This window comes from Arvicanthis niloticus, chromosome 10 (genome assembly GCF_011762505.2).
Source record: "Arvicanthis niloticus isolate mArvNil1 chromosome 10, mArvNil1.pat.X, whole genome shotgun sequence".
Classification (NCBI taxonomy): Eukaryota; Metazoa; Chordata; class Mammalia; order Rodentia; family Muridae; genus Arvicanthis; species Arvicanthis niloticus.
Window position 1 is genome coordinate 20,898,764 of NC_047667.1, and position 28,000 is coordinate 20,926,763.

General features: G+C 50.6%; 1 protein-coding gene across 2 annotated transcripts; it reads left to right on the forward strand.

The window, feature by feature from the left end:
* The first annotated feature begins 111 nt into the window (after positions 1 to 111).
* Slc26a9 (solute carrier family 26 member 9) lies at positions 112 to 27,432 on the forward strand. 2 transcript variants are annotated; one of them, XM_076941137.1, is made up of 22 exons: positions 112 to 390; positions 7,120 to 7,236; positions 7,401 to 7,543; positions 9,784 to 9,923; positions 10,064 to 10,174; positions 10,775 to 10,950; positions 12,338 to 12,502; positions 13,138 to 13,290; positions 13,594 to 13,676; positions 14,378 to 14,525; positions 15,437 to 15,550; positions 15,686 to 15,763; positions 16,330 to 16,425; positions 18,434 to 18,540; positions 19,237 to 19,306; positions 19,398 to 19,490; positions 19,627 to 19,740; positions 20,260 to 20,541; positions 21,449 to 21,503; positions 22,354 to 22,496; positions 23,707 to 23,778; positions 25,131 to 27,432. In XM_076941137.1, exons 3-22 carry the CDS (start codon positions 7,419 to 7,421, stop codon positions 25,176 to 25,178), a joined length of 2,373 nt encoding a protein of 790 aa, XP_076797252.1. In that variant the 5' UTR covers positions 112 to 390; positions 7,120 to 7,236; positions 7,401 to 7,418; the 3' UTR covers positions 25,179 to 27,432. The 2 variants fall into 2 exon arrangements, with proteins under 2 accessions (XP_076797252.1, XP_034369227.1); XM_034513336.2 differs by lacking the exon at positions 7,120 to 7,236 and having other exon boundaries at positions 113 to 390.
* The last annotated feature ends 568 nt before the right edge of the window (positions 27,433 to 28,000 follow it).

Sequence of the window (28,000 nt, forward strand, 5' to 3'; positions counted from 1 at the left end):
CTCTGCCGACTGCCTTGGGGGAGTATGTGGGGTAGTGGCCCCACTGAATGTGACCTATTGTCTTCGGGTGGATTTAGGAAGTGCCAAGCTCCCATCAAACAGCCCTGCTCCCCAGGTAAAACAAAAAAAGGGCTGTTCATTTGGGACCTTTCCCCCCTTATCTCCTTTTCCTATCTCCTTAGGCTTAGCTCTGGTGTAGTGTTCAAAACCACTTCCCGTCAGAGCCAATCAGAAGCCGGGGCTCACCTGCGGCCCTGAGGTGAAGTTATTTATAAACGCCTCCCTGGATTATTTGAGCAGAGCCCTTTCACACACCTCAGGAACACCTCTCTGCTGCCCGCTGCCCAGACACACCTGCAGCCCTGCCCAGCCGGCTCTGCTCACCCAGAGGTAAGCCCCACCCAGCCCAACCCACCCAAGGGCTGGGGGTTATCCAGAGAAGAGGGCAGGCCCCAGGGGTACCCTCAGAAGAGAGATGATGGGGTGGGGGCTTACGAACCTGAGTACAAATGGGAAGCTCATTCTGAACCGGATCCTGTGAGCAGCCCTCCAGTCCTTGCCCTATGCGGAGCGTACCATAAAGACCTCAGCTTGCTAGGGTGAGTTTCGCTGGAAGAACACACAGAATGGACTCTGTGTTGGAGGAGCTCAGTGATACCGAGTCAGAGTCGAGCAAAACAAGGCCTTCCAGGAAAAGGAACGGAGCCTGGACCTTCCTGGGCCACCTGGGTCTCTTAAGCAGCCACCTGCACTCTCCACTTCTTTTCAAATCCTGGAAGCAGAGAGCTCTTGATGCATCTCGAAGTGTCTGTGTCTCTGTCTCTACACCATCTCCTTCCCTCACTTATTTTCCCCAGTTTGGACCCCTCTGCATGAGCTCTATGGACTCCTATTTGGTCCCTGTTGCTTCCATGAAGCTGAAAGAGGTAGCTGCAGAGGAAGGCAAGTGAGGGACTGGCTCCATCAGGCCCTTAGAGCATTTCGTGGTGCAGCATCAGAAGGGTCTGGGCCAGTACAGTGGTGATGAGCCAGACTCACAGGCACCCAGATCCTGAACCTCCCAGCCCACGGTTCTAAAAGCTCCCAAGGCATCCTTAGACAGTGTCTCTACTTCTGGAAATTAGCCCAGAGGCTCTCCAAGCCAGGCCAGGCAAATCTTTTATCATCGCAATGCCAACTATTGGGTTGAGCTTAGTTAGGCCTGTTAGGAGAGAGTGCCTAGACGAGACCAGCTTTAAGGATGTGCCCCTTAAAGTGGCAAAGCCTTCCCCACCCTGAAATAAGACAGATAGAGAAATTTCTCCCTATGTGTTTTTACCCAAAGATAATCCTCTCCCAGAGCCCCTGCAGCCCCCAGCAGGCTCTCAGAACCTGGCCAGAGCCTGCTTGTGCTGCACGTGAAGACCAGCACATACCAGAACCAGATACTAAGCCAGGCTTTCTGGCTCCCCCTGGGGTCTGTCCTGCCCTGAGGCTTACTCTAAGAAATCCTGAAGCAAGTCCGACCCTTTATCTCTTAGTACTCAGGGGCTTCCAGCAAAGTGACATATAATCTGTATCTAGTGAGAGTGTCTCAAACTCTATAAAATAACCTTTAGAGGCCACCGTTCATGACCAGCTGGACATGAGCCAAATTATGGAGTGTGATGTGGTCGTGACTTGAAAGATATAATCCTCCAGGGGAGGTCAGATTTCACTCAGTGCTACCTGGGGGTTTGACCTATATTCTTAGATTCACTGGTCTCTTAGGGAACTTCTAAGAATCTTATTCCGTCCGTGTCCTTCCAGGGACCTTGTGACCTTGTGCAGGTCTCACTGTTAGACACTGTTCAGCGTCTCACCTTACACTCTCTGCTGGAACTCAGGCCCCAGTTCATCTGTTCTCAACAGGGAAGGCAGCTGGGCGAGCGGGCCTGGAGATAAGGAATGGAGACTTGAGTCTCCCACCCAACAGTGAGTCCCCTTCCAAGGATGCAGTCCCAGAACAACCAGAGTCAACTTTTGCCTTGGTTATATCCTCCTTTACAGTAGAGAGGACATCAGCCTGGGGCTAGAATAGGGGACTATATGCACCAGAAACACAGTGACAGTTGAAAGAAAGAGTATTTCAAAATGCCTTAGGGGTACACAGGCTCCTAGAGCCTCCCTCTGCCCACCAGGCCCTCAGTCTTCAGCCAGGACTCCAACCTTCTCTCCTGTCAGCAGCTTATATCCCCACTCTAGCCAGAAAAGATGCTGCCTTTCTTGGGATACTTACCCCAGATGAGGAAGGCAAGGGGTAAGCCCTTGGAGCCAAGGGGACCTCAAGGTGACCTTTCCTCTCCCCAGAACATAGCCATCAGACAGGTAGAGTCCTGTGATAAGGAATCTGCCAAGCTAAGTCTGCTCCAGTGTCTGGCAAGGTGTGTCAAGGAACAACTCCCAGGAACCCTTACCCCAGCCAGGGCTTAGGAAGGAAGTCACTCTGGGCTACAGTGACAGGGTCACCTCCAGATGTGACAGAAATCCAGGGGCAGGTGCTCACCTTTCTGTTCCCCAATGTCCTTCCTCCTACAGAAAAGAGTGTGTGGGCCTGTGACTGGAGCATAGGAACAAGTAAGAAAGGGGAGGCCAAGGAAAGACAAGTGAGCAGTGCTAGAAAGGGAATCTTCCTGAGACGGCCATAAAAAGTAATGGCCAGGATTGACTGCTTTCCCAGGCCTGGCACCCCATCCTTCATTCCCTTAGGCATCACGCTGAGCCCACCCCTAAACAAGCATTCTAAGGGGATCCACAGATCTAGCAGGGCATAGGGAGGAGATCCAGTGAGCTTTCCTTTGTAGGAACTCATTTGAGGGAGTCCTCACAGAATCCAGCTCCAGCTCCTCAGAGGTACACCATCCCCAGATTCCTCCAGCACCAGGCTGACCTCCTGCCTCCCAGGTTTAGGAATTGTCCGTGTAACCACCTCTCTCTCTCTCTCCCTCTCTCTCTCTCTCTCTCTCTCTCCGTCTCTCTGTCTGTCTGTCTGTCTCTCTCTCTCTCTCTCCCTGTATGTGTGTGTCTGTCTCTGTCTCTCTCTCTTTCTTTGTGTATGTGTGTGTCTGTCTGTCTCTGTCTCTCTCTCCCTCTCTTTCTCTCCCTTCCTCCCCCCCCTCTCTCTCTGTGTCTCTCTCTGTGTCTGTCTGTCTCTGTCTCTGTCTCTCTGTCTCTGTGTGTGTGTGTCTGTCTGTCTGTCTGTGTCTTTCTCTCTCCCTCTCTCTGTGTGTGTTTGTATGTCTGTCTGTGTCTATCTCTGTCTCTCTGTGTGTGTGTCTGTCTGTCTGTCTGTGTCTGTCTCTGTCTCTCTCTCTGTGTCTCTCTCTCTGTCTCTCTCTCTCTCCAACCCTCTAAGTCCTAAAGAGCCCACCTCCAGCTCTTCAGGATGCCCTCCCTCTTTTCTCCAGTGAGAGTCACCTTCCTGTTCCTCAGTACTGTCACATGGCACCTGAAGTCCATCCACGTTGAGGGGCTAACACTGTGATAGGGTAGGGCTCAGTACACAATGATGACCCACCTGGGCTATGTGTTCAACTAGGGATCAACACATCTCTCTGATACCTCTCTCACTGTCTTGCTTGCTTTTTGTTGTTATTTTAGAGTTTTAAATTTTATTTTATGTGTATGAGGGGTTTGCCTGTATGTATGTATGTATGTATGTATCTATGTATGTATGTATGTATGTATGTAGTGTGTGTGTGCATGTGTGTGGTACCTATGGAGGCAGAAGAGGCTGTCAGATTCCTGGAACTGGAGTTAGGCATAAGCCACCATGTGGGTGCTGGGAATTGAGCCTCAGACCTCTGCACATGCTCTTAACCCTGAAGCCATCCCTCCAGCCTTCTGGCTCCCCACTGAACCCAAATTAGAAGGCTCTCTTAGCGCTCTGAGAACCCCTTAAGCCCTTCTACAAAAGGTTGAGGTCTCCCCACCATGATAACGCATCCTTTTCCCTTCAGCCACTGCTCCAAGGCCTGAAGGGTTGGCTGAGATCGAAGGGGCTGTCCCTGCTATGCTCACCCCTTCCTGAAAACAGAAAGTATGAGGAAGGTGCCTCTTCTTCAGGAGCCAGGGATGACCCTGAGCCTTCCCTGGCAACTTGGTCTGCCACTGTGCTAGACAAGCTGAGGCCAGGGTAGGAGGCAGAACGCAGGCAGTGTCCTCAAGAGGAGAAGCAGAACCCAGAAGTCTGGTATGAGCAGAGCTCATCAGAGAGCATGGGTCAGTGTCGTCTCTGGACGTCCTGTAGCCCCTTCCATCATAGGCATTTGAATAGTTGTCAAAGGCCTAGTTCACACAGATCTGCTTTTCCTCAAGACTCGGTTTCTTCATTCACAAAATAAAAACACCATCCTCAAATCCCCTTCTAGCCAGAACTTCCTGACCTCACCCAACTGCTGGCTTCTCCTTCTTATAATCAGATTTGTGAAAAGCCCTGGTTCCCCGCAGTGCCCTGGTCCTGGAATAGGAGAAGAGGTGTTCAGGAAAGCAGTAGGCTGGGGTTACCAAACGCAAAGGGACTTTTTTCCTTCTGTTAGCCTGTGTCATTGGGGACTTCCAGAGTTCAGGATGCAGGGAAGCCTTGCCCCAAGAGTCAGAGACCTTGCTGAGTCACCTGTCCAGTACCTTCTAAAAGGCTCGCACCCCTGTCCCTTTCCTCCGTCCCTTTCCTCCGTCTCTTTCCTGGACAGGCAGCCAGGAATTTTCCTGGACAGGCAGCCAGGAATGGCTGAAGCCCACTACAGTACCTAGGTCAGAGTAGCCATGAAGGAGAACATGGGGAAAGAGTAGTCACCCTAGGCAGGGGAAGTGGGAAAGGTTTCTGGATAGGAGTGGGGGAAGAATTTGAGCAGGCCTCAAGGACAGGTAGCAATGAGTCAGAGCACCTGGGGTGAGGAGAACTCTGGAGAGAGAGCCTGTTTGGGGTGGACAACCTGCCTGTATGGGGCAGAGAGGCCAGCCAACTGGATCATCTAACACAAGGCCAAAAAGAGGAGCCTGGGTTTGGGCCTCCTGGAAATGACTGAGGTTTCCGAGCAAGACATAAGTGCTGTGTGGAAGAGGAGAGCTGGTGGCCAAGAAATCAGCTAAGAATGCTGCTTGAGTGAAGTGAGACCCGGAGGGGGGGGGGGGGGCGCCAGGAAAAGAAAAAGAAAAAAGACAGAAGTAGCAGTAGGACTGGTGAACAAACTGAATGTGGAGGCTGGGGGATAGAGACAAGTGGCAGGAAAGGAGTGGCTGAGCAAAGGGGAAAACTGATAGGGGATCTGGAATAGTAGCACGAGATATCCCAGCCTGAAAGTATGCTAGAACAGGTAGCCTTTAAAAATAGCCTGGGACAATCTTTCAGCCCACTCCCACCCTAAAGGCTGGGACAAGAACAAGATCTCCCATTCTTCTAAATGACTCTGCTTTTTGTCAGTCAGCTCACCTTGAAGTATTTGGCCAGTTCTTTTGGTCCATTCAGTGGCCTGGGACACACACCTCACACTGCAAGCATCCCTGAAGCCAGGCCTGGCACTATGGGTTCCTCTGGGGCATCAGACTCCTCACCCACTGCTCCCAATGAGCCTATCAAGCTAGCTAGCTAGAAAGCCAGCCCCTGGCAGACCCCAGGGAGGTTGGGAGGAAGAATAAAGCCATTCTGCTCCATGGGGCATGAAGACTGGATGCTGGAGAATCATCTCCCATGAGGAAGAAAGCATCCTCCCATCGTAATACTAATAATCACTGCCATTGCCACCTGCTGGGAACCTAAGAAACTGGAGCCTCACACACGAGCTCGCTTAATCCCCACAACAACCGTCGGGACTGTTATTATCCCCACTTATGGGATGAAGAAACTGCACCTATGAACCCAGGTCACTCTGCCTCTAAAGCTTAGGCTGTTTTCTCGAAGCCACTTTGAGTTTCTCCCACTACACATCTCACATACCACGGCCCTTACTCATTTCTGCCCAGGTCTCCTCCAAAACTCCATTGGTTGATTCAGTCAATAAGCATTTGTTAAGTACTAAATACCAGGCAAGCCGCTGGCCAGGGGCTCCGTGGGTAGGTTCATCCATCCATCTTACCCTCTGGTGGGTAGCATCATGGGGTTTCACTAACAGTCCAACCTGCCTGTTCAAAGGAAGGCTTTCTCTGCCCATAGACCAAAGGGTTGGGTACGCCAATCAACTGCAACACAACTTCCTTAACCAAGACACTCAGCTGTCTTTCTTTGCCTTTTCCGTAATTCCTTCTCGCCATCACACTTATGTCCCTGTGAAGTAAGGAGCCCACCCCACTGTGCTGATGAGGGGTTGGAGGCTCAGAGACGAAATACCATCCCTTCCTTCTTTCCAACATAGCCAGAACCAGTCTCAGGTCTCTGGGTTTTCAGCTCTTTCCAGTGTTCTCTTCCAAAAAGGCAAACACACTAACCCACTCTCTGAGGCCTTCACCTAGGAAGTCTGGCAGGGTGGGTCCCTCTGGGGTTACACATCTTCAACCCTATCTTCAAATCTTTTGTGGTTACAGCCACCCCAGATTCCCTGGGGACCTCTCAAGTGGGGGCCTCCCTCAAACCACCGCATCTACCTTCTCCCCTGAGGGCCTCCACACAGCTTTACCAATTCTTACAGGGAACTCCTCTGAGCCCCAAGGGCCCTGGCACCAAGCTCTGCCCTGCTCAGCTCCTGGAACATCAGTGAAGTTACGCAAAGAGTGAGGAGGAGAGAAGCACTCATACACAAGGGTGGGGGAGAGGCTGGGCCCAGGAAGCTGTGGGAGAGAGCCAAAACCGACCATCCAGACTTCCCCAAGCACACCATTGTCCTTCCTGGGGAAACCTGTTGGTGAAGTTGTAGGCAGACAGTCTTATCCAACAGAGGTCCTCCTAAGGTCACGTTGGCCATCCCCCTGCCTCTAGGCAGGTTGTTGTCCCATTTGTTCCAAGCTAACTGGCTGGATGATATGAACCCTTCTGGCAGGGTAACAGAGGCCTGGGGCAAGAAGCAGTTTATGGAGCCATCCTGGGCTAAGGGGAATAGGATTAACGTATTGGAAACCAGCTGTGACCTTTGTCCTTGTACTCCCACCTTCTCTCTGCCTGGTGTTCAGCGGGAGTGACAGTGATGTCACAGGTGTGGAGTGCCAGCCACGTGCTGGGTGCCAAGCAAAACAGCCAGGGCGAGTGTGTGTATCATCAGTACCTGAGAAGGAAGGCCACCGAAAGAAGTGAGTCTGGCGGAAAGACTTGACAGAGGAAGGGAGGCACCTTGCTGGATAGGGGCGGGAAGACTGGAATAAATCTCTGTTGCAGTGAGGACCAGAGAGAAGAGGCCCCAGCTGGCACTCAGAAGGGATGCCCCTCACCTTTCCACACTCTGCTTCTCCCAAAGCTTGTCAATGCCCCAGACATGAGCCAGCCCAGGCCCCGCTACGTGGTAGACAGAGCTGCGTACTCTCTCTCCCTCTTCGATGATGAGTTTGAGAAGAAGGACCGCGCCTACCCGGTGGGAGAGAAACTTCGCAACACTTTCAGGTAATGTGGCTCCTGGACCAGTCCCCAAGGGGTTAGGAAAGTCCTGGGGGAGGGGAGATTCTGAACCCTGGAGATTAGAGCCTGCAAGCGCCTATAGTCTGAGATCCACAGGGAAGATGGAGAGGGGAACAAGATCTGCTAGCTGTTTCAGAGGGTTGTAGGGTGTCTCTACCCCCTGCCCTGGGTTTCCTGCAGTCCGAATCCTCCCACACCTCTCTTTGGTCCTCAAAGGACCTGCAGATGGATGTGCTACAACATGGAGTAGAAACGGGCATGTGAGCTTCTCCTCCAAGCCCCATTCCTTGTGTATCAAAGGGTACCCGAGGCACCATCTTCCCTTGCCTCATCCCCTCTTGCATAGCCCTTCTTCTATCTGGTTCAAAGAATTCCTAGAGGAGGCCCTAAATTCCTAGGCTGTACTGAAAGGAGCCTCGCCAGCCTTCAGGGTCCCTAAACTCTGGTGGTGGTTTGTGCAAACACTGCCCCAAAGGAAGTGGCTGTACACAGTGGCCCATATCCATAACCCAAAAGCCTGGACCACGGGCTCCGTCCTCTCCCTCCCACTCCCCCCAGTACCTTTCCCCTCCTCCTCCTTCCCCAGACTTCTGGCAAACATCACATTCCCTTGCTCCCTTGGGGAAACAGCTGATTCAGTTACTTGGATTGAGGTCACTGGCAGTAGCTAAAGTGGAGCCACAGGTGGAACAGGTTGAGGCCAGGGGAATCACCCACTGGAGTCTTTACTAAAAATCCTAGTTCAGCCCTGCCTCTCCTGGGAGGCTCCACCTTTGCTCAGTGACACTCAAGAGCTGTGTGCCCAGTGTCTGAGCCCTGTCACCAAAACTATGTTCCCCAGACAGATGGGCTCAGCCAGTCTTTGTGTCCTATGAGATGACATTTGGGTTGTTTGCATGCTGGAGGGATGGAGGATCTGATGTTTTCCTGGAGAATAGCGATGATTAAAACTCTAGAGACACAGAAACTAACAGTTCCCCATGACGTTGGCACAAGAGCCTTGAACAGTGTCTTACACACAGGCAGTGCTCCAATAAATACTGGTTGGATGAATGGATGAATGAATGAATGAATGAATAGATGTCTAGAGAGCTAATCTCTCCCTCCAATTCTGTCCCGACCTCTGAGGCTTCTGTATAAGTTGTCTGGCATCTCTTTCCAGCACCTCCTTCAGACTTCAGGTTGCTTTACCTGACATATGGCAGAGGTGCGAGAAGGCTGGGCATTGGGTTGTATTCCTTTCCCAGCCAACTGTCTACCGGTGAGTCCAGTTTTCTCTGCCATAAGCCAACCTGACAGAGCGCCTGCAGGACTGTTGCCTCCTAGCTCAAGGTTTTCCGTTTGCATCAAGCTGTTCACCATGTCTTGGCTGCAAGAAGCACCACAAGCCACATAAGAGGCGGAGCTGATGTGGGGGGGGGGTTGTTGCAGATGCCATTCTACAGAGTATTTAATCGGAACAGAAAAAAAAAATCTGCCTTTACTTTCCAGGATACAAAGCATTGTCTGTGTTGGTTTCAGTCTTGGGTGACATCCAGGGCCCCAGTGTCAGGGAAACTATTGTTGAGCAACAGTAAAGAGTAAAGATTGGTGCAGGGCAGGAAAGGAAGCCTAATCAGGCCGTGAGTCACCGGAGGGACCCAGAGCATTTGCCTTCCCTCACCTGGGAGAAGAAAAGCAACCCCCACCCCAAGTCATCAATCCACTGGCTGTCACCCTTGGGTTTGTAAGCCCTTGTTCCAGCTACTCATAAGTTTCCATGAAAGGATCTCAGGGTGTTCCACAAACAGAGAAGAGATCAATACTCCTTACCCTGTTGGCCAAGGAATAGCTCCCCCATCTTTTTCACTCTGATGCTTTGCCAGGGGTGAACGCCCATGCTAGACTCACCATAGGTAGAGGAAACCAGGTTGGCAGAGTGCACCTCACGGGACAACAGAGTTTACCTGTTTTTGAGAAGTTAAGAGAAAAGGACTTGACACTTCAAGAAGGCTGAATACTATAAAATCAACAGTTTGCAGTCAAAGCCTCATAGATTCCCAATTGGAGAGCCAACAGTGATGCCCAGGGTATGTTGCCGGACTCTCAGGTTTAAAGCACAACTTTCCCTCCTTGACATCCTGCAGCACAGGATGCGCTCAGGATACTGACTGCACTGAGATTCAGTGAACCAAATGACAGGAATGTTAGCGTCTCTCTCTGCAATCCGCTGTCTTCTCCTGCAGGTGCTCCTCTGCCAAGTTCAAAGCCATTGTGTTTGGGCTGTTGCCTGTGCTTTCCTGGCTCCCCAAGTACAAGATCAAAGACTACATCGTCCCTGACTTGCTGGGTGGACTCAGTGGGGGGTGCATCCAGGTGCCACAAGGTGAGAGTACAGGCCTAGCTGGCCACTCCCTCCTGTTCTTTCACCATCTCTACCTCCGAAACCCCATTCTGTGAGCACCCCCACCCCTGTGAACCAGATGCTCTCCAGAGCTAACCCTCACTCTTCTTTGCCTCCTTCAGGCATGGCATTTGCATTGCTGGCCAACCTTCCTGCTGTCAACGGTCTCTACTCCTCCTTCTTCCCCCTCCTGACCTACTTCTTCTTAGGGGGTATACACCAGATGGTTCCAGGTAAGGTCTCTCCCCTCTGACAAGCACAATGACTTGAACCCCAGAGACTCAGGGCATGGTGAAGGAGGCTCAGTTTCCACCTTCGTTCTCTTGGAATTGATGTTGATCTGACCTGAAAGGACGGTTGCTGCATCCTGTCCTAGGTCCTCGATGGCCTTGGAGAAATCACTACACCCATGTGAGCTCTCAGCACAGACTGTTCCATCTTCCTCTCAGGAAGGAGGGCAAAGTGTGACAGAATAAGATATACCATATGCTATGCAGCCCAAACAGATTCGAGAAATGGCTGCTCTCGGCAGGGATATTTGGAGTTGTCTAGTGGTGAGTGAGATGGAGCAAAAGAACCTGGACATGGGGCTGGTTTCTGGTCCAGGCTCTGATGCTTGCATTTGGAGTTGGTGTCCAGTGACAAGGATGAATATGATCTCGGGAAGTGTCTGGCAGCTTAGAGATGGCTTCTGGTGGAGAGTTTTACGGGCAGAGCCCAATGTAGGGAACCATTCAAAGGGGTTGGTACCTGTCCCTGGGCTGGACCTCTTGACCATTGCCATGGGCACACTGAAAACCTCTGACTTTTGCTGGCTGGGTGGGGCACCACAGGTACCTTTGCCGTTATCAGCATCCTGGTGGGTAACATCTGTCTGCAGCTGGCCCCAGAGTCGAAATTCCAGATCTTCAACACCACCACCAATGAGACCTATGTGGACACAGCAGCCATGGAGGCAGAAAGGCTGCATGTGTCTGCAACACTTGCCTGCCTGACTGCTGTCATCCAGGTGAGCCGCTTAGTCCACCCTATCAGTGACCGCACTCAGAAGGTGGCAGATCACTTTAACGCTACCTTAAACCCCACAGGGTGCTGTTAAAGTTAGTTTAGAGTTCTGCTGTCCTCCCTATCCTAGGGCCTAAAGGACCTTAAAAGTAGCTTAGAGTCTCCCCCATCCACCCACCCATCTCTGTGCCTCTGATGGAACTATCTTAGCATAAAGTCTGCCCAGAACCTTTCAGATGCCCCTTAGAGAAACCCTGACCTCTGCCAGCATCGTTCCTGCCCCTCGAGCCTCCTCTACCCACAACCCCACCCCAGGTGTGCTGCATAAACTGACCACCTAACCAGAAGGACAAGGGGTTCCTCTGGTGTGGATGAACACAATGTAGTGTGGCGGTGTGCAAGTTCACAGCCACGCCAGAGAGGACCAGTCACTCACTCATCACTCACCTAATGTTTTCTGGTGGCTTTGCTCTGCCAGGAATTGAGCTAAGCCCTGAGGATACAAAGATAAAATAAAAAAAGGGGGGGGCAGTTCACAAGTGGCTCCAAGCAGGACAGAGGAAGTGACCTTGTCAATAGATAAATTTGTGTGCTGTGGCAAGATAAGAGGCACAGCAGAGCCATGAACGAGTGGCTTTGGGGACCTAGGAAAGTCCTCAAAGAGGAGGGGACATTTGACCTGAGAAAGCAGGGGTGGGTTCACTGGTCCTTAAATGAACAGACACAAAGGCTGCACCAGGCAGAGGGGACAGCACCCAAGAGCATGGAAGCCCAAAACAGTGCAGCCTGACCAGGCAGGGGCCGGCAAGGGGTTTAGTGTGGTTCAAAGGCAGGAGGTTAAAGAAAGTTAGAAAGTTAGAAAGTTAGAAAGTTAGAAAGGCAGGCAGGGGCCCAATAATAAAGTCAGTGGTCTGTCCCTTAGGAAGCAGCTTGGGTCCTATCAGGTGTAGGTAGACCTAAGGCAGGGATTGTGCAGAGGCCCTGGCAGGAGGGACAGGGTGGTGGCTGTGGAGAAGGAGATGGTGGAGGAAAGAAGAAATATTTTGCCAAGAGCATTGACTTGTGGTGAGCCGTGTGTAGGAGGAAAGGCGGTGCGACTCTTGAGTTTTCAGTTGGGCAACAGGTGGCACTGGAGGAGGACCACACTTATTTTAAGATGAAGGAACTGGAGCCAGCTTGGTGACATGACAGAGAGGCTATGTACTGAGGAGACCTAGGTCTGGTGGCAGGCACCCAGGTCATAGTGAGTGGCAGGGAAAGGTTACAACACAGGCCTCTTTTCCCTGAGTCCCTACTGTCTCAGAGCTACATGAGGCTCCAGGCCGGGCTATGTGTCAGGCAAGCATTGGAGCAGATGACCCATCATGAACTGTTTGCTTTCTTCCTTCCAGATGGCCTTGGGCTTCATGCAGTTTGGCTTTGTTGCCATCTACCTCTCGGAATCCTTTATCCGGGGCTTCATGACAGCTGCTGGCCTGCAGATTCTGATCTCTGTGCTCAAGTACATCTTTGGTCTGACCATCCCTTCCTATACAGGCCCTGGCTCCATCGTCTTTGTGAGTCTAGAAACACCCTCCAGGGAGGGGCAGGGCGTGAGCAGAGTTCACATCCTTCAGAGGTTGTGAACTATTCATCCTGACAGCTGGCTGGACCACTGAGAGGATCCCAGTGGGCTCTCCTTGTAGAAAAGGGATCTAACACAGATTCTCGTGCACTCACTGGGGTTCTCTGTGGTCAATTCCTGCAGAAAAGGAGACCCCCCATTCCAGTGCCTCAACTCCTTTACCTGGAAAGCCCTTCTTTTTTTAGTTTAAACTCTTGATAAGGAAAATACATCATCTTCACGTTCCCCGCTCCCACATCAGGTGGACCATAACCCCCTGTAACCGTAGCTCTAGGCGATCTGACACTCTCTTCTTGCCTCCACAGGCATTTGCACATGTGTGCCGCACACTTACACACACACACACACACACACACACACACACACACTATAAGAAAGTATGCTATCTTGGCATTCGCTCCTGGCGCCCCCTGTGGGAGAGGGTAGTTGGAGATGAGATGGTATTCACAACCTGGGTTGTGTTCTGCCTTTGTATGTCTCCAGCGGCATCTCTCCCCTGGGCCAGGCACCCAAGGGCAGGGCAGTATGGGAAGAAAGGATGGGAGCCTGTGATGCTCTCTCCCCTAGACCTTCATCGACATTTGCAAAAACCTCCCCCACACCAACATCGCCTCGCTCATCTTTGCCCTGGTCAGCGGTGTCTTCCTGGTGCTGGTGAAGGAGCTCAACGCCCGGTACATGCACAAGATCCACTTCCCCATTCCAACCGAGATGATCGTGGTGAGGATCTTGCCTGCCTGGAGATGGGGTTTTGAGGATCAGGATTGGGGGGAGGGGGAGACTGTGAGCAAAGGAGCCCTTGTCTGTCCCTCTACCCACTCCACTAGCAGCCAGCGGGACCAGAAGTCACGTGTGAATGTGCTCTATGGCCACTGTGTGACCCCCGTGTGACTCCTGGGGCTGCCTCGTACACACCATCCCCCAAGGAGGCAAGGCAGTGGGATCTGGGAAGAGATATAAGAAAGAAGCCCGTCCTAACCCCAACTAAGAGCCAATATCCATTCTTCACTTTGGGATTTACAGGTGGTAGTTGCAACAGCTATCTCTGGGAGCTGCAAGATGCCAAAAAAATATCACATGCAGATTGTGGGGGAGATCCGACAAGGGTAAGTCCAGAACACTCAGTGGTCAACTGCACCCCATTCTCCAACAAAGCCGGAGTGGGGGTGGGGGGAGCTGGACATGAGCAGCTCTAAAGGTCATTACAAACTATATGGCCCTGAGAATGGCCCTGGTTATATGACTCGGAAAAGCCACATAACCAGCCCATACTGGCCACTTTATGGAAAGTGGATCTTAAGAGAGGCAACTCTCCCAGCCCCCATAAGTTTCATGGACTGAATACAGTCAAACAAGTCTCTCTCCCATCACTTTTCTGTAATGCACATTCTTTATCCATGCAGAAAGGTAGCCACTAAGATCAACTAAAATCTTTAAACATGCATGCTGGACTCAGGAAGACCGGGCAAAGCTTGCCCCACATGTTCCACAGAGCTGGAACAGGGAAGGGAGGAGGCGAAACCTCACAGCACCAGAGGTCTGTGGATCTAAACACTAGTGTGCACAGAGTTCAGAATCTGGGCACAATGAAGCCCTCCCATCTGCCAGCTTATTGACCTGAAGAAGTTAGGTCTCTTAAGCCCTGGCTTCCTCCTTTAAAACTCAGTTGCCATAGGATCTGCCCTCTGATTATAATGAGACCACGTGGGACGAGTCAAACAAGAAAGACTCTGCTACATGGAGGGAGTTCAGCTCCCCTCCTTCTCACAGCCCTGCCTGGGTTCTGCCTCTTTTGGATCCTTGGCAGGTTTCCCACTCCAGTGGCACCGATGGTTTCGCAGTGGAAGGACATGGTGGGCACAGCCTTCTCCCTGGCAATTGTGGGCTATGTCATCAATCTGGCTATGGGCAGGACCCTGGCCAGCAAGCATGGCTATGACGTGGATTCTAACCAGGTATCTATCTCCAGCTGCCCCTGTCAGGGCTCAGGGGTATGGGCCCACAGAATCCTATTAATGACAGCCTAGGAGGTTGGGGGAATGGCTCAGTGGTAGAGTCCCTGCCTAGCATACAAGAGGCTCTGGGTTACACCCCAGCTCCTCACAAAGGGCAGAGGAAGATGTCTTGGGACTCTATGCTGATGTGAAGCAGTAAGGGTTAGGGACTAGACCTAAGAAGTTGACCTCTTGTTTTTAACTTTCTTTTTTGCTTTTCTTTGTTTCTCTCTTTCCTTCTTTCCTTCTTTCCTTCTTTCCTTCTTTCTTTCTTTCTTGCTTGCTTGCTTGCTTTCTTCCTTTCTTTTGGTGTGGGGAGTCTTGGGGGAAAGCTTACTTGTTCATGTATATGCACACGTATACGCACATGTATACGCATTCATATACATGTATGTGTGTGCTACCTATGAAGGCCAGAGCTTACTATCTAATATCTTCTTCTATCACTTCCCAACCTTTTGGGGTGGGGAGGGGCTCACTGAACTAGAACTCACTGACTGGCTGCATTGTCTAGCCTGTAAGCTCTGGGAATCCTCCTTTCTCGGCCTCCTCAGCATTGGGATTCCCTCCTTTCTTGGCCTCCTCAGCATTGGGATTCCCTCCTTTCTTGGCCTCCTCAGCATTGGGATTCCATGTTTAATTTTTTACATGGAAGCTGGAGGTCTAAACCCCAGGTCCTCATGCCCATGCTGCAAGTATTTTACCTGCTGAGCCATCTCCCCAGCCCTGAGGCTAACCTTTTGAGCGCTAGTGTATGGTTGTATAGCATTATGGTCACTTCCTAACCATAGGCCCCCTGGCCCTCCTCACACAGCTGGCTGACTAAATCTCAGTCCTACCCCCCACCAACCAACCCTGCCGTCTCTCCACAGGAGATGATTGCCCTGGGCTGTAGCAACTTCTTCGGCTCCTTTTTCAAGATCCATGTCATTTGCTGCGCTCTCTCTGTCACACTGGCTGTGGATGGGGCTGGAGGGAAGTCCCAGGTGAGCCTTGTCTCAGGGGACTGGGGTAGGAGTGGAAATTGAGCAACTGTCCCCAAGATGTCCAGGTGCTATGGGCATGCCATCCAAGTCACAAGACCCCCAAACCCACTCACTCCAGCTCTTTTCCCTGACTAGGTGGCAAGCTTGTGTGTGTCTCTGGTGGTGATGATCACCATGCTCGTCCTGGGATCCTATCTGTACCCTCTCCCCAAGGTAAGAGCCCAACTGAGAGTGGAGGACAGTGACAGCAAAACAATCCCTATGAGTGGGAGTAGCGCTTGGTTGGCCATCACTATCACATTAGGTGGTCGTTACCCTACAAAGTAAATGATGTCGATTTTATTCCTCCATTGTATGGGTGAGGGAGACTGAGGCTGACTGTCTGCCTTGTCAGTGAGACAGCTGCTGTGTGGGATTGATTGACACTGTGTGTGACTGATTTCAACCTCTGGCTTTCTGGGGGTTTTATCCCTAGGCTGGAGAATAGAAGGCAAGGTATCTGGTGCTTCAGGGCACCCTCCGAGCCTCTCACAAAGATGTTAAGGTGTGAGCCATTCAGGGATGCAGGGAGAGAGGAAATGTAAAGTAAAGCTGGGCCCAGAACGAAGTGCAAGGCTCAAGAGGCTTTGCTTTCCAACCCTGAGATTGAGGCAGAGTTTGGAGAGAGAGTCCTGAAACTCTGGCCTTGTCCTACTAAGCTCCAGGGTCAGGCGTGTGTAGGAAGGCCAGGATGAAGGGGATACCTCAAATGACACGACGCAATGTTCTGCTTTTCCCAGGCTGTGCTAGGTGCCCTGATAGCTGTCAACCTCAAGAACTCCCTCAAGCAACTCACTGACCCCTACTACCTCTGGAGGAAGAGTAAGCTGGACTGTGTAAGTGTGGGTTGCTCCTGCCCTCCTGCAGCCTGCAGCTCTGGCCTGACGCAGAGCCTTTTTGTCTGCTGTTCCCTAGTCCCCAGGGCTTGAGAAGCCAAACTGTGCAGAGAGACACTCACAGGGAGTTCAACCACTCCCTGGCTCTGTAGCCAATAGCAAATTCCTTCACCTCCTTGAACCTCAGCTTCCGCATCTCTGAAGCAGACATGCACTCTCCCAACTTTGGGATGGCTTATGAAGAAGATGGGCTCGTACTAGCAAACTAATGTGGTCTGGGTTCCGTGCGGGATCAACAAAACTTAGTATCTATTACTTTTATCACTTACTGTGCCCCCTCCCATTAAAAAAATAATAATTCTGTGAAGGAAACAAAAAAGCTTAGAATATAAAGCAGAAGACCAGGATCCTGAGCGACTTTCTGGGCTTCTCTGGGGCTCTACTTCCTCATCTGTTCTGCCTTATACACTGGCTCTGAGGTTAAATGAATCACAATGGGAAAGCACCATACTACGTAAACATCCTTCGAGTATGACTTCATACTGCAGCTGTGCCTTCACAGGCAGGACTGATAAAAGCTCCAGCTTATTGACAATGCCGTCTTATTTCCACCTAAGCCCACCCACCATAGCCCAGAGATTTACTAAACCCAATTGAGGATGATCAAAGTCAGGCTCAGAACGGTTCAGTGAATACAGCATCAAAGGCAATGAAAGAAGCAGGTGCCAGGGTCTAGCTGGAAACTCCCTGCTGGGCTCCAGACTTCTGGGCTCTCCTGCCTCTGGAAGGCAAAGGCTTGACTGCACCTTGTAGGGAAGGAAGTCTTTAAAATCAGGAAATGTGTGGTCCCTTTGGGGGTTCCCAGTGAGTGGGGAAGACAGGAAGAAAATAAATGTTCTAATTTCCAACCCAAGGATCTGCTTTTACCACAAGGCACCCATCTCTTGGCTTTGGCCATAGTCCCTTGTAGCCAGATGTTGCCATGTGACTTGATGTTCGCTGAGCTTCTACAGAAATTCCCAACAGGGACTGACACCTTTAACATCAGTTCTCAAGCTGTGGGTCCTGACCCCTGTTGGGGATCAAGTGATCTTCTCACAGGGGTCACATATTAGATATCTCATATATCATATATTTACACTATGACTATCATCATATGCACCATCATCGTACATTATACATCCGATGGTACCAGAAGCAAAATTGTAGCTCTATTATTAGCAGCTACAAAGTGATTTACGGTAGAGGGTCACCGCAACATGAGGAACTGTACTAGAAGGTTGCAGATTCGGAAGGTTGAGAAGCACAGCTTTAGAACCATCTGGCAGCACCTGAAGGCCCTTGAGGGAGAATGCACCCAACCAGGAGACCAGCCTCACTCTCTGTTCAGGGACTGAGCTCCCATCAAAGCATGGGCACCTCACTGTTAGACAGGAAGAGAGCTCACATCAACAACACACTGCCAGGCTAGGACCGATGACTCTCTGATGCCCCGGTCTTCTTGTAGAGTGGACTTCATTTTCCCTTGTGTGGTCTAGGAAACTGGCTCGCCCGGCTACACCGTTCAGAATCCAGCTTTGAACCTGGGTGCGCCTGAACCAGGGGCTGCTGGCTCTTCTTACTCCGCTCATGTGACCTCTCTGCTCACACTTCTGTATTCTATTAAAATAGAAGGCTAGATTTCTATTTTTAAAACTAGACCAAGGACTGGGGTGGGGTGGGGGTAGAGCTCAATGGTAGGGTGCTTGTCTAGTATATGAGGCCCAGTATCCAATCCCCAGCTCTGGGGGGGAAAAAAAAAAAAAAAGGTTGCAAGCTGCACTCAGTGTAAGAGAAACAGGCAAACAAGCTGAAGCACCAGTACGTGACTCATTGCAAAAAATGAAGCAATAGCAGAAGAAATGATCTGAGTTGGGCAGGCTGACTAGGACCTTGACTAATCCCAGAAGACTTCCTGAAAGAGGCAGTTTTTCTCCCCAGGCTGCCTTTGACATCTCTCTCCTCACAGTGTGTCTGGGTGGTGAGCTTCCTTTCCTCGTTCTTCCTGAGCCTACCCTACGGTGTCGCAGTGGGCGTGGCCTTCTCCATCCTGGTTGTCATCTTCCAGACCCAGTTGTAAGTGACAACCTTGTCCCTCCCAGGCACAGTATGGGGTTGCCGGACCAGCCTGCAAGGGAACCCCCATGCCAAGACTTAGCATAGCACACTATCCTCTGCCTTCTGGGCCCAGCACAGGCACATGCTACCAGACCCCAGGAGTACATCATTGCCCAGCCAGGACAGTGGGCAGACTAAGTTATCTAATTTCTGTACCCTAAACCTCAGAGCAAACCAGCATGGTTTCAGAGGGCTGGGGATGAGGAGGGAGCAGACAAGGAAGAATGAGTGAGACCCACCACCCCTCCAGAAACACTGTGAGAACCTCAGCCCAAATGGGGCCCTACCCTGGGGAACACTAGGTCAGAGGATGGGCTCTGTGCTCTTCCTCCAAAAGAAGCCATTAGAGCAGGCAAGGCCTCTGCAGAGGAGGTTAGGGGGTATGGGCAAGGACAGCACTGAGTGTTGGAGAAACCTTGTCTTTCTTGTAAACTCAGAACCAAAGATTTATTGGTTTCTCACATACATACTCTTCTTCCTTCTCCCCTGAGTCCCAGTCTGGGCCACTTCAAGATATACGTACTGGTAGACCAGCCACAGACCACCAGGCCCAGGTCCCCGAGGCAGAAAGACTAACTGGGTTTCCCATCCCCACTCCAGCGTCTCTCTACCATGTTAGCATCCTTACTCCCCTCCCACTTCTTCTTCTTCCAGTCGAAATGGCTCCACACTGGCCCAGGTCATGGACACAGACATCTATGTGAACCCCAAGACCTACAACAGGGTACGTGATCCAAGTTCAGAACCTCCCTCCTTCACTCTGTCCCCCCTCCCCAAGATCTATCTGTGACCTGAGCTCAGTCTCCCTGTCACAGGTCCAGGAAATTGAGGGAGTTAAGATTGTCACTTACTGCTCCCCTCTCTACTTTGCCAACTCAGAGATCTTCAGGCAGAAAGTCATTGCCAAGGTAAGCCTCCATCCTTGCTGACCAGAAGGGCTGAAGAGAGAGTGACCAGAAGATGGAAGCAGAGAGGGGCTGGGAGCCAAGGGCAGGCCGTCCCACAAAGTACAGGTCGAGATTGCTGTTGGCCCTCTCCCCACAGACAGGTACGGACCCCCAGAAAGTCTTACTGGCCAAGCAGAAATATCTCCGGAAGCAGGAGAAGAGGACAGCAATGCCCACACAGCAGAGAAAGTCCCTCTTCATGAAAACCAAGGTGAACTGAGACCTAGACCACCTCCATGCCCATTCTTACCTTGACCCTGGCTCCCAGCCTGCAGCACCTTGAGAGGAAGGCAGGAAGTGTCTGGGAGCACTTGCTGGGAGCACTTGCTGGCACTGATGGTCACTTTTCTAGAAGGAGGCTACCAGCTCCCGGGTAACCACTGCACCCTATCTCCAGTGGGAATTTCCTAGGTGCCCAGGCTGTGTGAGGGTAGGAGTATAGGAGAAGCAGGCAGACATGGGCAAATGCACAGGGAGCCCTGCTCTAGTTCTCTCTCTCTCTCTCTCTCTCTCTCTCTCTCTCTCTCTCTCTCTCAACTTCCTCTCAAGCAGAGCAGTCAAGGCTTCAGGCTTCTCTGGAAGGTTCTTCCCACTTGGGTTAGGAGAGACAACCTGCAGGCCTCCCACAGGAAGGGGCTTTAGGAGAAGCCCGTATTCACCACCAAGCTGAGATGTTGCCCTGCTCAGGGTTCAGTGGCACGGTCCTGACTGTCCCCCTTTCCCCCCACAGACGGTCTCTCTACAGGAACTCCAACAGGACTTTGAAAGTGCTCCCTCTACTGACCCCAACAACAACCAAGCTCCCTCGGCTGATGCTCACATATCCTATATCACCTTCAGTCCAGACACCTCCTCAGCTGCCACATGTGAGCTGCCGGCCTCCACTCAGTCCCCCAGGGAGGCTAGTGATGCTCTAGCTAGTGTGCCACCCTTTGTCACCTTCCACACTCTCATCCTTGACATGAGTGGAGTCAGCTTTGTGGACTTGATGGGCATCAAAGCCCTAGCCAAGGTGAGGCACCGTAGGGCGGGAGGAGGGTGAGTCCCCACTTCCCTCAGGCCCTCATTTGAACCAGCTGAGGGAGGTTCCAGACCCTAGGGACTCACTGACCCCATGCAAACAGGGTGGACACACTCTTCAGGGCCAGTTGAGGGCACTGAAGCGTTAGAGTGAGTTCCCTGAGCTTCAGCCCACCCACCAAGACCATCCTGAGTTCTTTATCAAGTTATCAGTCCCAGAACACACCTTGGGTCCTCTGAGTGAGGCCAGTTTGGTCCTTGGTCCTGCTGCCCACACCAGTGAAGCCAGGAGAGAAGAAACCATAATACCCGTGTGCTAACACACAGGCCAAACAGGCAGCCTGAGGATGCCAAGAATACAAGGACCCCTCTGATCACTCTTCAGTGGCCCTGCCAATGCCAGATTGACAACAAGCCTCAGAGAGACCCCAATGGAGGCAATCCAGGAGAGCACAAGGGCACAAAGAATGTATTCAGCTGACATCACTACCAAACAAGGACAGCAGAGGCCCTTCTCTGGTGTTGAGCTCAGCTGACTTCTCTAGGCTGGACAGTGAGGTGGAGACCTTTACTGAAAGCTTGCCTCATTGAACCTTGGTTCTGAACACTGAAAGCAGAGATCTGGCCCTTAAAACAGGCCACGGTAACTTTAAGTGTCTGCCACAGTGGCAAAGCCCCATTTCCGCCCCACTTTTCAGAGAGGCCTTGGGCCAACACTCCAGAGAGACCCAGGGTGCTCTCTGCCACTCATGCCTGTGGCTGCCAGGGCCCTCAGGATTGCTTGTCTGTTTGTCTTCCCCTCTGAAGTGTGTTTCATGAGTCACTTTTAAGACCCACTCAGAACATTCCTTTCCTTTCTTTTCTCTCATTTCCTTCCCCTCCCTTCCCGACTCCTCTAGCTAAGCTCCACCTATGAGAAGATCGGAGTCCAGATCTTCCTGGTGAACATCCATGGTAAGAAAAGTGGGAGTTGAGTGGGCATTTAGGGAACCAGGGGCTGGAAAGGGATACAGTGGAGATGAGTGAACGAGCGAGCTTCCTGTGGGTGGGGTATGTCCATGTAATTGAGAGTGAATAGAATTATATTCTGCTCACCCTCATTTGTGTGTATCCTGAGTCAAGCCAGCCAAGTCACTTTATTCATTTCCAGCCACGTAAACTGGGGGGCTGACTAGTTGAGCTTGGGATCCTTTTCAAATCAGAAGGTTCATGGATCTGTATAAGCATGAAAAGCCCACACCCCCTGGCTTCCCAGAGACTTGTCTCCAAGGGGTATTTTAAGCAGCCTCAAGGAAGTGCCTCAGAGCAAAGGACGCTCACTGCATTTACACACATGCCAAGGGCAGAAAGCACACACAGATCCAAGAGAAATACGAAGGGGATGCATACATATCCAGACACCACCCAGCAGGGCTCTGCAAGGGCCCCATAGTGAGATCAATCATAGCTCTCCCCCTCCCCCCACTCCCACCTCCATGACCACGCCCCAAAAACCATCTCCAGAATGGGATCAGAGTAAGGGCTCAGCATGTTGGAAGTTTGAGGAAAGAGGAAGACTAAGCCTTGAGGGCTGGAATTGGCAACCATCTCCACATGGATGTATTAACCTTTCCTCGGCAAGCAATGACGTCTTAAATCCAACCACTTCCTTCTCCACTGTATTGAGAGCTTAGCATGGTCGAGCTCATACTGCCCTCTGCCGTCCAGAACTGATACTGCAGGGCCAATTGTCAGCCTCCCCACCAGCCCCTCCCACCAACTCCAATACACCAGTACCTTTTCCTGTTACCTGCCTCCTTTACAGCCCAGGTGTACAATGACATCAGCCACGGAGGTGTCTTTGAAGATGGGTGTGTCCAGCGCCATCACGTGTTCCCCAGCATCCACGACGCAGTCCTCTTTGCCCAGGCAAATGCTAGAAGCGCTCCAGCCAGCAACTTCCAAGTGGTAAGGTCTCCACACCTAAGGAATCCTAGGTTCCAGCTCTCACAGACAGGACAAACGGACATCAGAAAGAACTGCAGATGGTTTAAGTTCCAACAGCAGTTCTGCTGTCTCGTTCTTTTGAATCTCGGGGCCCCATCTATAGAATGGCACTGTCAACCATTGCCTGCCACACTCGGCTTGTTTCTGCTCGTGGTTAAGTGATAGCTATGCATCTTACATAAAGATTTAATTTTATTTATTGCCACTTATGTACACTGTCTCCCCACCCACCACCTTCACTTTTTTGGTAGTGGTAGTGGGTGCCCTGGCTTGGAAATCTCAAGCTAAGATGAATGGAGAAACTGAGTTTTGTCTCAGACTCTCGGCATTTAATTTACTAGCTCAGTGAGTGGTATGAGAGAAAGACACAAATATTTCTGTTTAAAATTTCAGAAAGCAAAGAGTCTGACCTATCCTCACCTTCACCTGCAGGTCCTGGAAGACTATGGGAGTTTTCTGATCTGTGAGCCTTGTCCACAGGGACTCTTAAGAGTCCTTGTTATTTGTCATTACACTGATAACATCCAATTATTGCAGTTTAAATGTAATAAATGGTTTCAGGTTTTTGCATTTATTTAATATGTGTGTATGTGTGTGTATAGACAAACACATCATGTCATGCATGTGGAGGCCAGAGGACAACCTATCTGTGTTTTTCTCCCATGTGGGTCCTGGGGATCAAACTTGGGTTCTTCAGCTTGGTGACAAATGCCTTTACCCACCAAGCCATCTCTCTCATCCTTGTTTTAATATTTGTAAAATAATTTATACTGCATATATTCTCTACTTATCTATTATAAATATCACACACACACACACACACACACACACACACACACACACACACAATGCATACACACTCCTTACAACAGTACAGTGAGGGAGAAAGCCAACAAAAGGAGTTTGAATATCCAGCCTTTACAGAACTCCAAAGAAAAGGAATTCCAAAGTCAAGCAACCAGCACCTCCTTGCCTATCATGCTCACAAGGGGGACAGGCCCTGTGGGCATCTGCCTATAGCTGTGCTGTGTCACGAGGCAGGCAAAGAAGGGTCAGAGAATGGGGGAGGAGGAAACATGGGGTCTTCTGGAGCCTGCATCCTTCCCGCCACCATTCGCCTAGTGATGTTCTGATACCTGAGCTCATCCTGCACCTGCTTCCTTCCCTTCAGGCTCCAGGGGACACTGAATTCTCCCTGTATGACTCGGAAGAGGATGGTCCCAGCTATTGGGACTTAGAACAGGTGAGTAGAGGGGCAAAAGGTGAGGGAGAAGAAGAAAGAAAGAAGCCCTGCTTCTATCTAAGGTGTTGGCTTGCTGTCTCCTACAGTTCAGAGCTGTAACCTTGAAGGTGGCAAGGTGTCACCTGTCTTTTAATAATGACTCTTCTCAGCATCAATACACATGGTGGGGGGGGGTTGTCCTACGAAATGAGATAGCTTCTGGACAAAGTCTTAGAAAATTGCTATCTTTGGGGGGGGATTGTTTGTTCATTCGTTTGTTCGTTTGTTTGTTTGTTTGTTTGTTTCGAGACAGAGTTTCTCTGTGTAGCCCTGGCTGTCCTAGAACTCAATTTGTAGACCAGGCTAGCCTCCAACTCATAGAGATGCACCTGCTTCTGCATCTGGAGAGCTGAGATTAAAGTCTTGTGCCTCCATGCCTGACTAAGAATCGCTATCTATTCTTAACTCTCTAGGGTACTAACTCAGTGATTGTAGATGCCTACATGAGACCACTGGGCCGGTTGTTATTATCTGTAAAATAAGAGACATTTTGGTAAATACGTCCACCCCAGGACTGGCAGGAGGGGTACTCATCTTTCATTAATTCATGAGGGGTTTTCGGAACACCTGCTTGCCCGACACTGGTGCAGGTGGGCATACAGCAATGAACAAAGGCCCCTGCTCTTTAGAAACTGCATACTGGGAGAATCATATGACATTTGGGGGAACGTGGGAATCATTATTGCAACTGGATAAGCGTTTAAAACTCAAAGCTATGCAATATGAGCTGTTGCTGTTCTGTGGGGCTTGTGAAATTTATCACCATTCTAGTGGCCCGAATGTAAGAAAGCAGGTGACTACATTTAGAGAGATGTGGCTCTGGGTCTGTTAACATAGTATCTCTCTTCCCAGTCTTTCCTGGTTTGAGTTCCATGGTCCTCTGGGTGCTGATAGAAAGAGAGACCTGAAAGCTAACAGGCTCATTTATGAGCTCTCTTAGAATCTCCAGCACATTAAAAAGAAGAAGAAGAATTTAAAACCTAGATGGAACAGAAATGATACAGCTTTTCTGGTCTTGACAGTGGTGTTACTTAATTCTTAAAAAAAACCAGAGCCAACACTGGAGAAGAAAGTCCCAAAGACCACACACAACATGGTCAGGAGGAACACAATTCACAATTAGATGCTACTAGCACTTTCCCCCATCACCCAGTATTAGTTCCTGTCTTGTGCTAGCCTGCCTCCCCTGCTCACTTGCTAATACAGTCTCAGGGTGCTTCATTCTGGCTCGAGGTACATTCTTGGTTGCAGCCACTCTAACTCCAGCAGATCTATTCCTCTCCCCTCACTCATCCTTCCTGTAATCTCTGCAGGAGATGTTCGGGACCATGTTTCACACAGAGACCCTGACTGCCCTGTGAGGACCCATTTGGTTCCTCCTGAGTGCCTGGCATCTGGGATTTCCATGGATGATAAACTTGGGATCCCAGAAGTGACCGAGAGAAGAGTGTATCCACCAAGACTCTAGAGCCTCTCTCGACTGTGTTCTCTCTCCCACCTTTCCCTCTCTCCCTGTCTCCCTGGGAAAGAGCCATCTCAGCCTCTACAGCTGGATGAGCCCACCCTGACAAGGATGAGACTCTGGTGAAGCCATCTCATCACCTCTCCCTTCCCACTCAAGCCTGGGCCAGCTATAAGCTCACTCCACCCATCTACGCAAGCCCCACCCATGGCAGCTGATGGACACCTTGACTTCCAGCCTTAAGAGTGAGCTAAGAACAGAATGATAAGAGCAACTGTGCTGAGCTGGGATGCAGCTCAAATGGGTCTGTGTCCTAAGTTGTTCTGCCTGGGAAGGTCTCAGGCTGTCGTGGGATACAAGGATGAAAGGGGTTAGAATGTTGAAGCTTGTCCCTCCAGTTGCTTCTTCTAGTTGTTAGCTGTGTGCCTCAAAGACACGGTACTACCCACAATCCAGGAGTCTCTGTCTTTGTGCCCATTTCTCTCTCATTGTGCTAAGACTGCCCAGCCCCACACTGTTGTCCAGCACTCTAGTGTGGACAGTGGGCAGGACCCTCAAGATTATCAGCACTACCTCTCCAGGGACAGCCCACCATGGGGCTGACTCCACCTTCTGAATCTTTCCTGCCTGGAGGCTGCCCCATTCTAGGAAACAGGTGGCTGGCAGAATCCTCTGATACAGCAGCAGCTATTCTGCACAAAATCTTCTATGAAACCCTCTTTACTGGATGCATGGAAGGAGTAATAGGTTTCTAATGTAAACTGGGGGCAAACCGGTGGGTCCTAGGCCCAGACAGTCCACCTGACCTCAGAGCCCATATTGCCTCCACTTAGGAAATCTGCCTTGTCCATTTTCACTTGGAAAGGGCAGGTCATTTGCACCCTCCCCTATCCGCCTGTACCCCAGAGCTGTGATGGTAGGACCTGACAGGCAGGGGAGGAAGTCCTGAGGTACCAGCTTCAAAGCCCTACTGGGTATAGATGTGAAGGACAATTCCAGACTGGATCTCCCTCTACACGGAACTATTAACAATCTCCAGACCTTTTTACCCTAGAAAAGGGACAATAGGAGTTAAATTCTCAGGTAAACAGAGAGATTTCTAGAGACATCCTACTGTTGACTTGAAAGTAAATAGGTCTCCTCTATTTCTCTCTCTCTCTCTCTCTCTCTCTCTCTCTCCACACACACACACACACACACACACACACACACACACACACACATCTTATAAAAACTACTATGCAAGTACACAGAAAAACTGGCCTCTCTTCTTTGTTCTTCAAGTTCCTTCAATCTAATGACCCCTGTGCCAACAGGTTGGGCTGGCCCAACCTAGGAAAATAACCCAATTATTAACTCCAGCCTGACCTTCGTTATATGTCTCTATGTTAAGTAATCTTGTGAGCTAGTCTTTGTAGAGTTAAAGAACAGGGCTCTGACAATGAGCCAACACATTCTTGGCCACAGCTGCTCCTTCTCGGTGAATTCAGTATGCCATCTGGCTGCCAATGGAGCCCAAAACTTGGAAGGCGGAAAGACAATGTTATCTGGGATTCACTGTGCCCTGCACTCAAAGTGCCAAATTCCAAAAGGAAGAGAACCCCAGCCAATGACAATCTATGCTCCCCTACTCCACCTTCTCCAAAGTCCAGGCAGCAGAGAAGCTCACAGAGCCTCAGGACATTATAAATCCCCTTTGAACCAAGTGTCTAGATCCCATTAACCTGCACACCAGACCTGAAACTGAAAGGGATGGCAGACTTACAGTGGCTAGGTTTTGGGGTTTGAGGAGTGTGGATCTGCAACACGCTGAGTCTATATACATTCACAGAACCCATGGTAAAAGTGTGGTTAGAAACAGAGGGTACAGGGGTGCAAAAAAGGTGCTGAAGAAAACTCCACAGTTGCAACTCTTGGGAAATGCAAGCATCACACAGACTGCTGCCCTGGACATGACTGTGGCAGGAAGGGAGGGGGTGAGGGAAAAAGAGTAATCCAGATTGTCAATACCTGTGCATGTTCTTATAGACACTGACCTGTGACATAGATTCCCTGGAAAGGCTGCAAACCTTACCTCTTGAGATATTTGTATAATTTATTTAAATGCCAGTCTCCTTTGCTTGTTTTGGTAATAAAGTTGTCTTGAAATGTGAGTGTGTGTGTGTGTGTGTGTGTGTGTGTGTGTGTGTGTGATGAAAAGGTTTTAAGGAGTGCCAAGGAGATCCCTCCAAACTATGGGCTTTTGCTCTGTGTCACCCTGAGAGGAGGCTGTGGGGTGTGAGGTTTCCTCATGAGTCTCCTAGCAAGACTGCAGATTTGTTTTTCTTACAATGAATAAATTTGATGAGCCAGGCAAAGAGCAGATTGGAGAGAGGAGACTGAGCTGAGGGGCCCACTCACTCAGTGCCACTTTGGAGAGCCAACTCTGTGCTTCTGTAACTAAGAAGGAAGTTTAACAGTTTGGATTGGTGGTGCACACCTATAATCTCAGAACCTGGGAGATAGAGACAGGAGGATCAAGAGTTGTAAGCCATCCTTGGCTATATAAAGAATCTGACATGAGACCCTATCTCAAAACACACACACACACACACACACACACACACACACAGAGGGAGAGAGAGAGAGAGAGAGAGACAGAGAGAGAGACAGAGACAGAGACAGAGACAGAGACAGAGAGAGACAGAGAGAGAGACAGAGACAGAGAGAGACAGAGACAGA

What these genes read in the sequence shown, in the direction of transcription:
- Slc26a9 (XM_076941137.1), top strand. Translation starts at nt 7,419, where the DNA reads ATGAGCCAGCCCAGGCCCCGCTACGTGGTAGACAGAGCTGCGTACTCT. An exon ending in TATACACCAGATGGTTCCAG is followed by an intron (nt 10,175 to 10,774) that starts GTAAGGTCTCTC and finishes GGGGCACCACAG; the next exon opens with GTACCTTTGCCGTTATCAGC. An exon ending in TTCCAACCGAGATGATCGTG is followed by an intron (nt 13,291 to 13,593) that starts GTGAGGATCTTG and finishes TGGGATTTACAG; the next exon opens with GTGGTAGTTGCAACAGCTAT.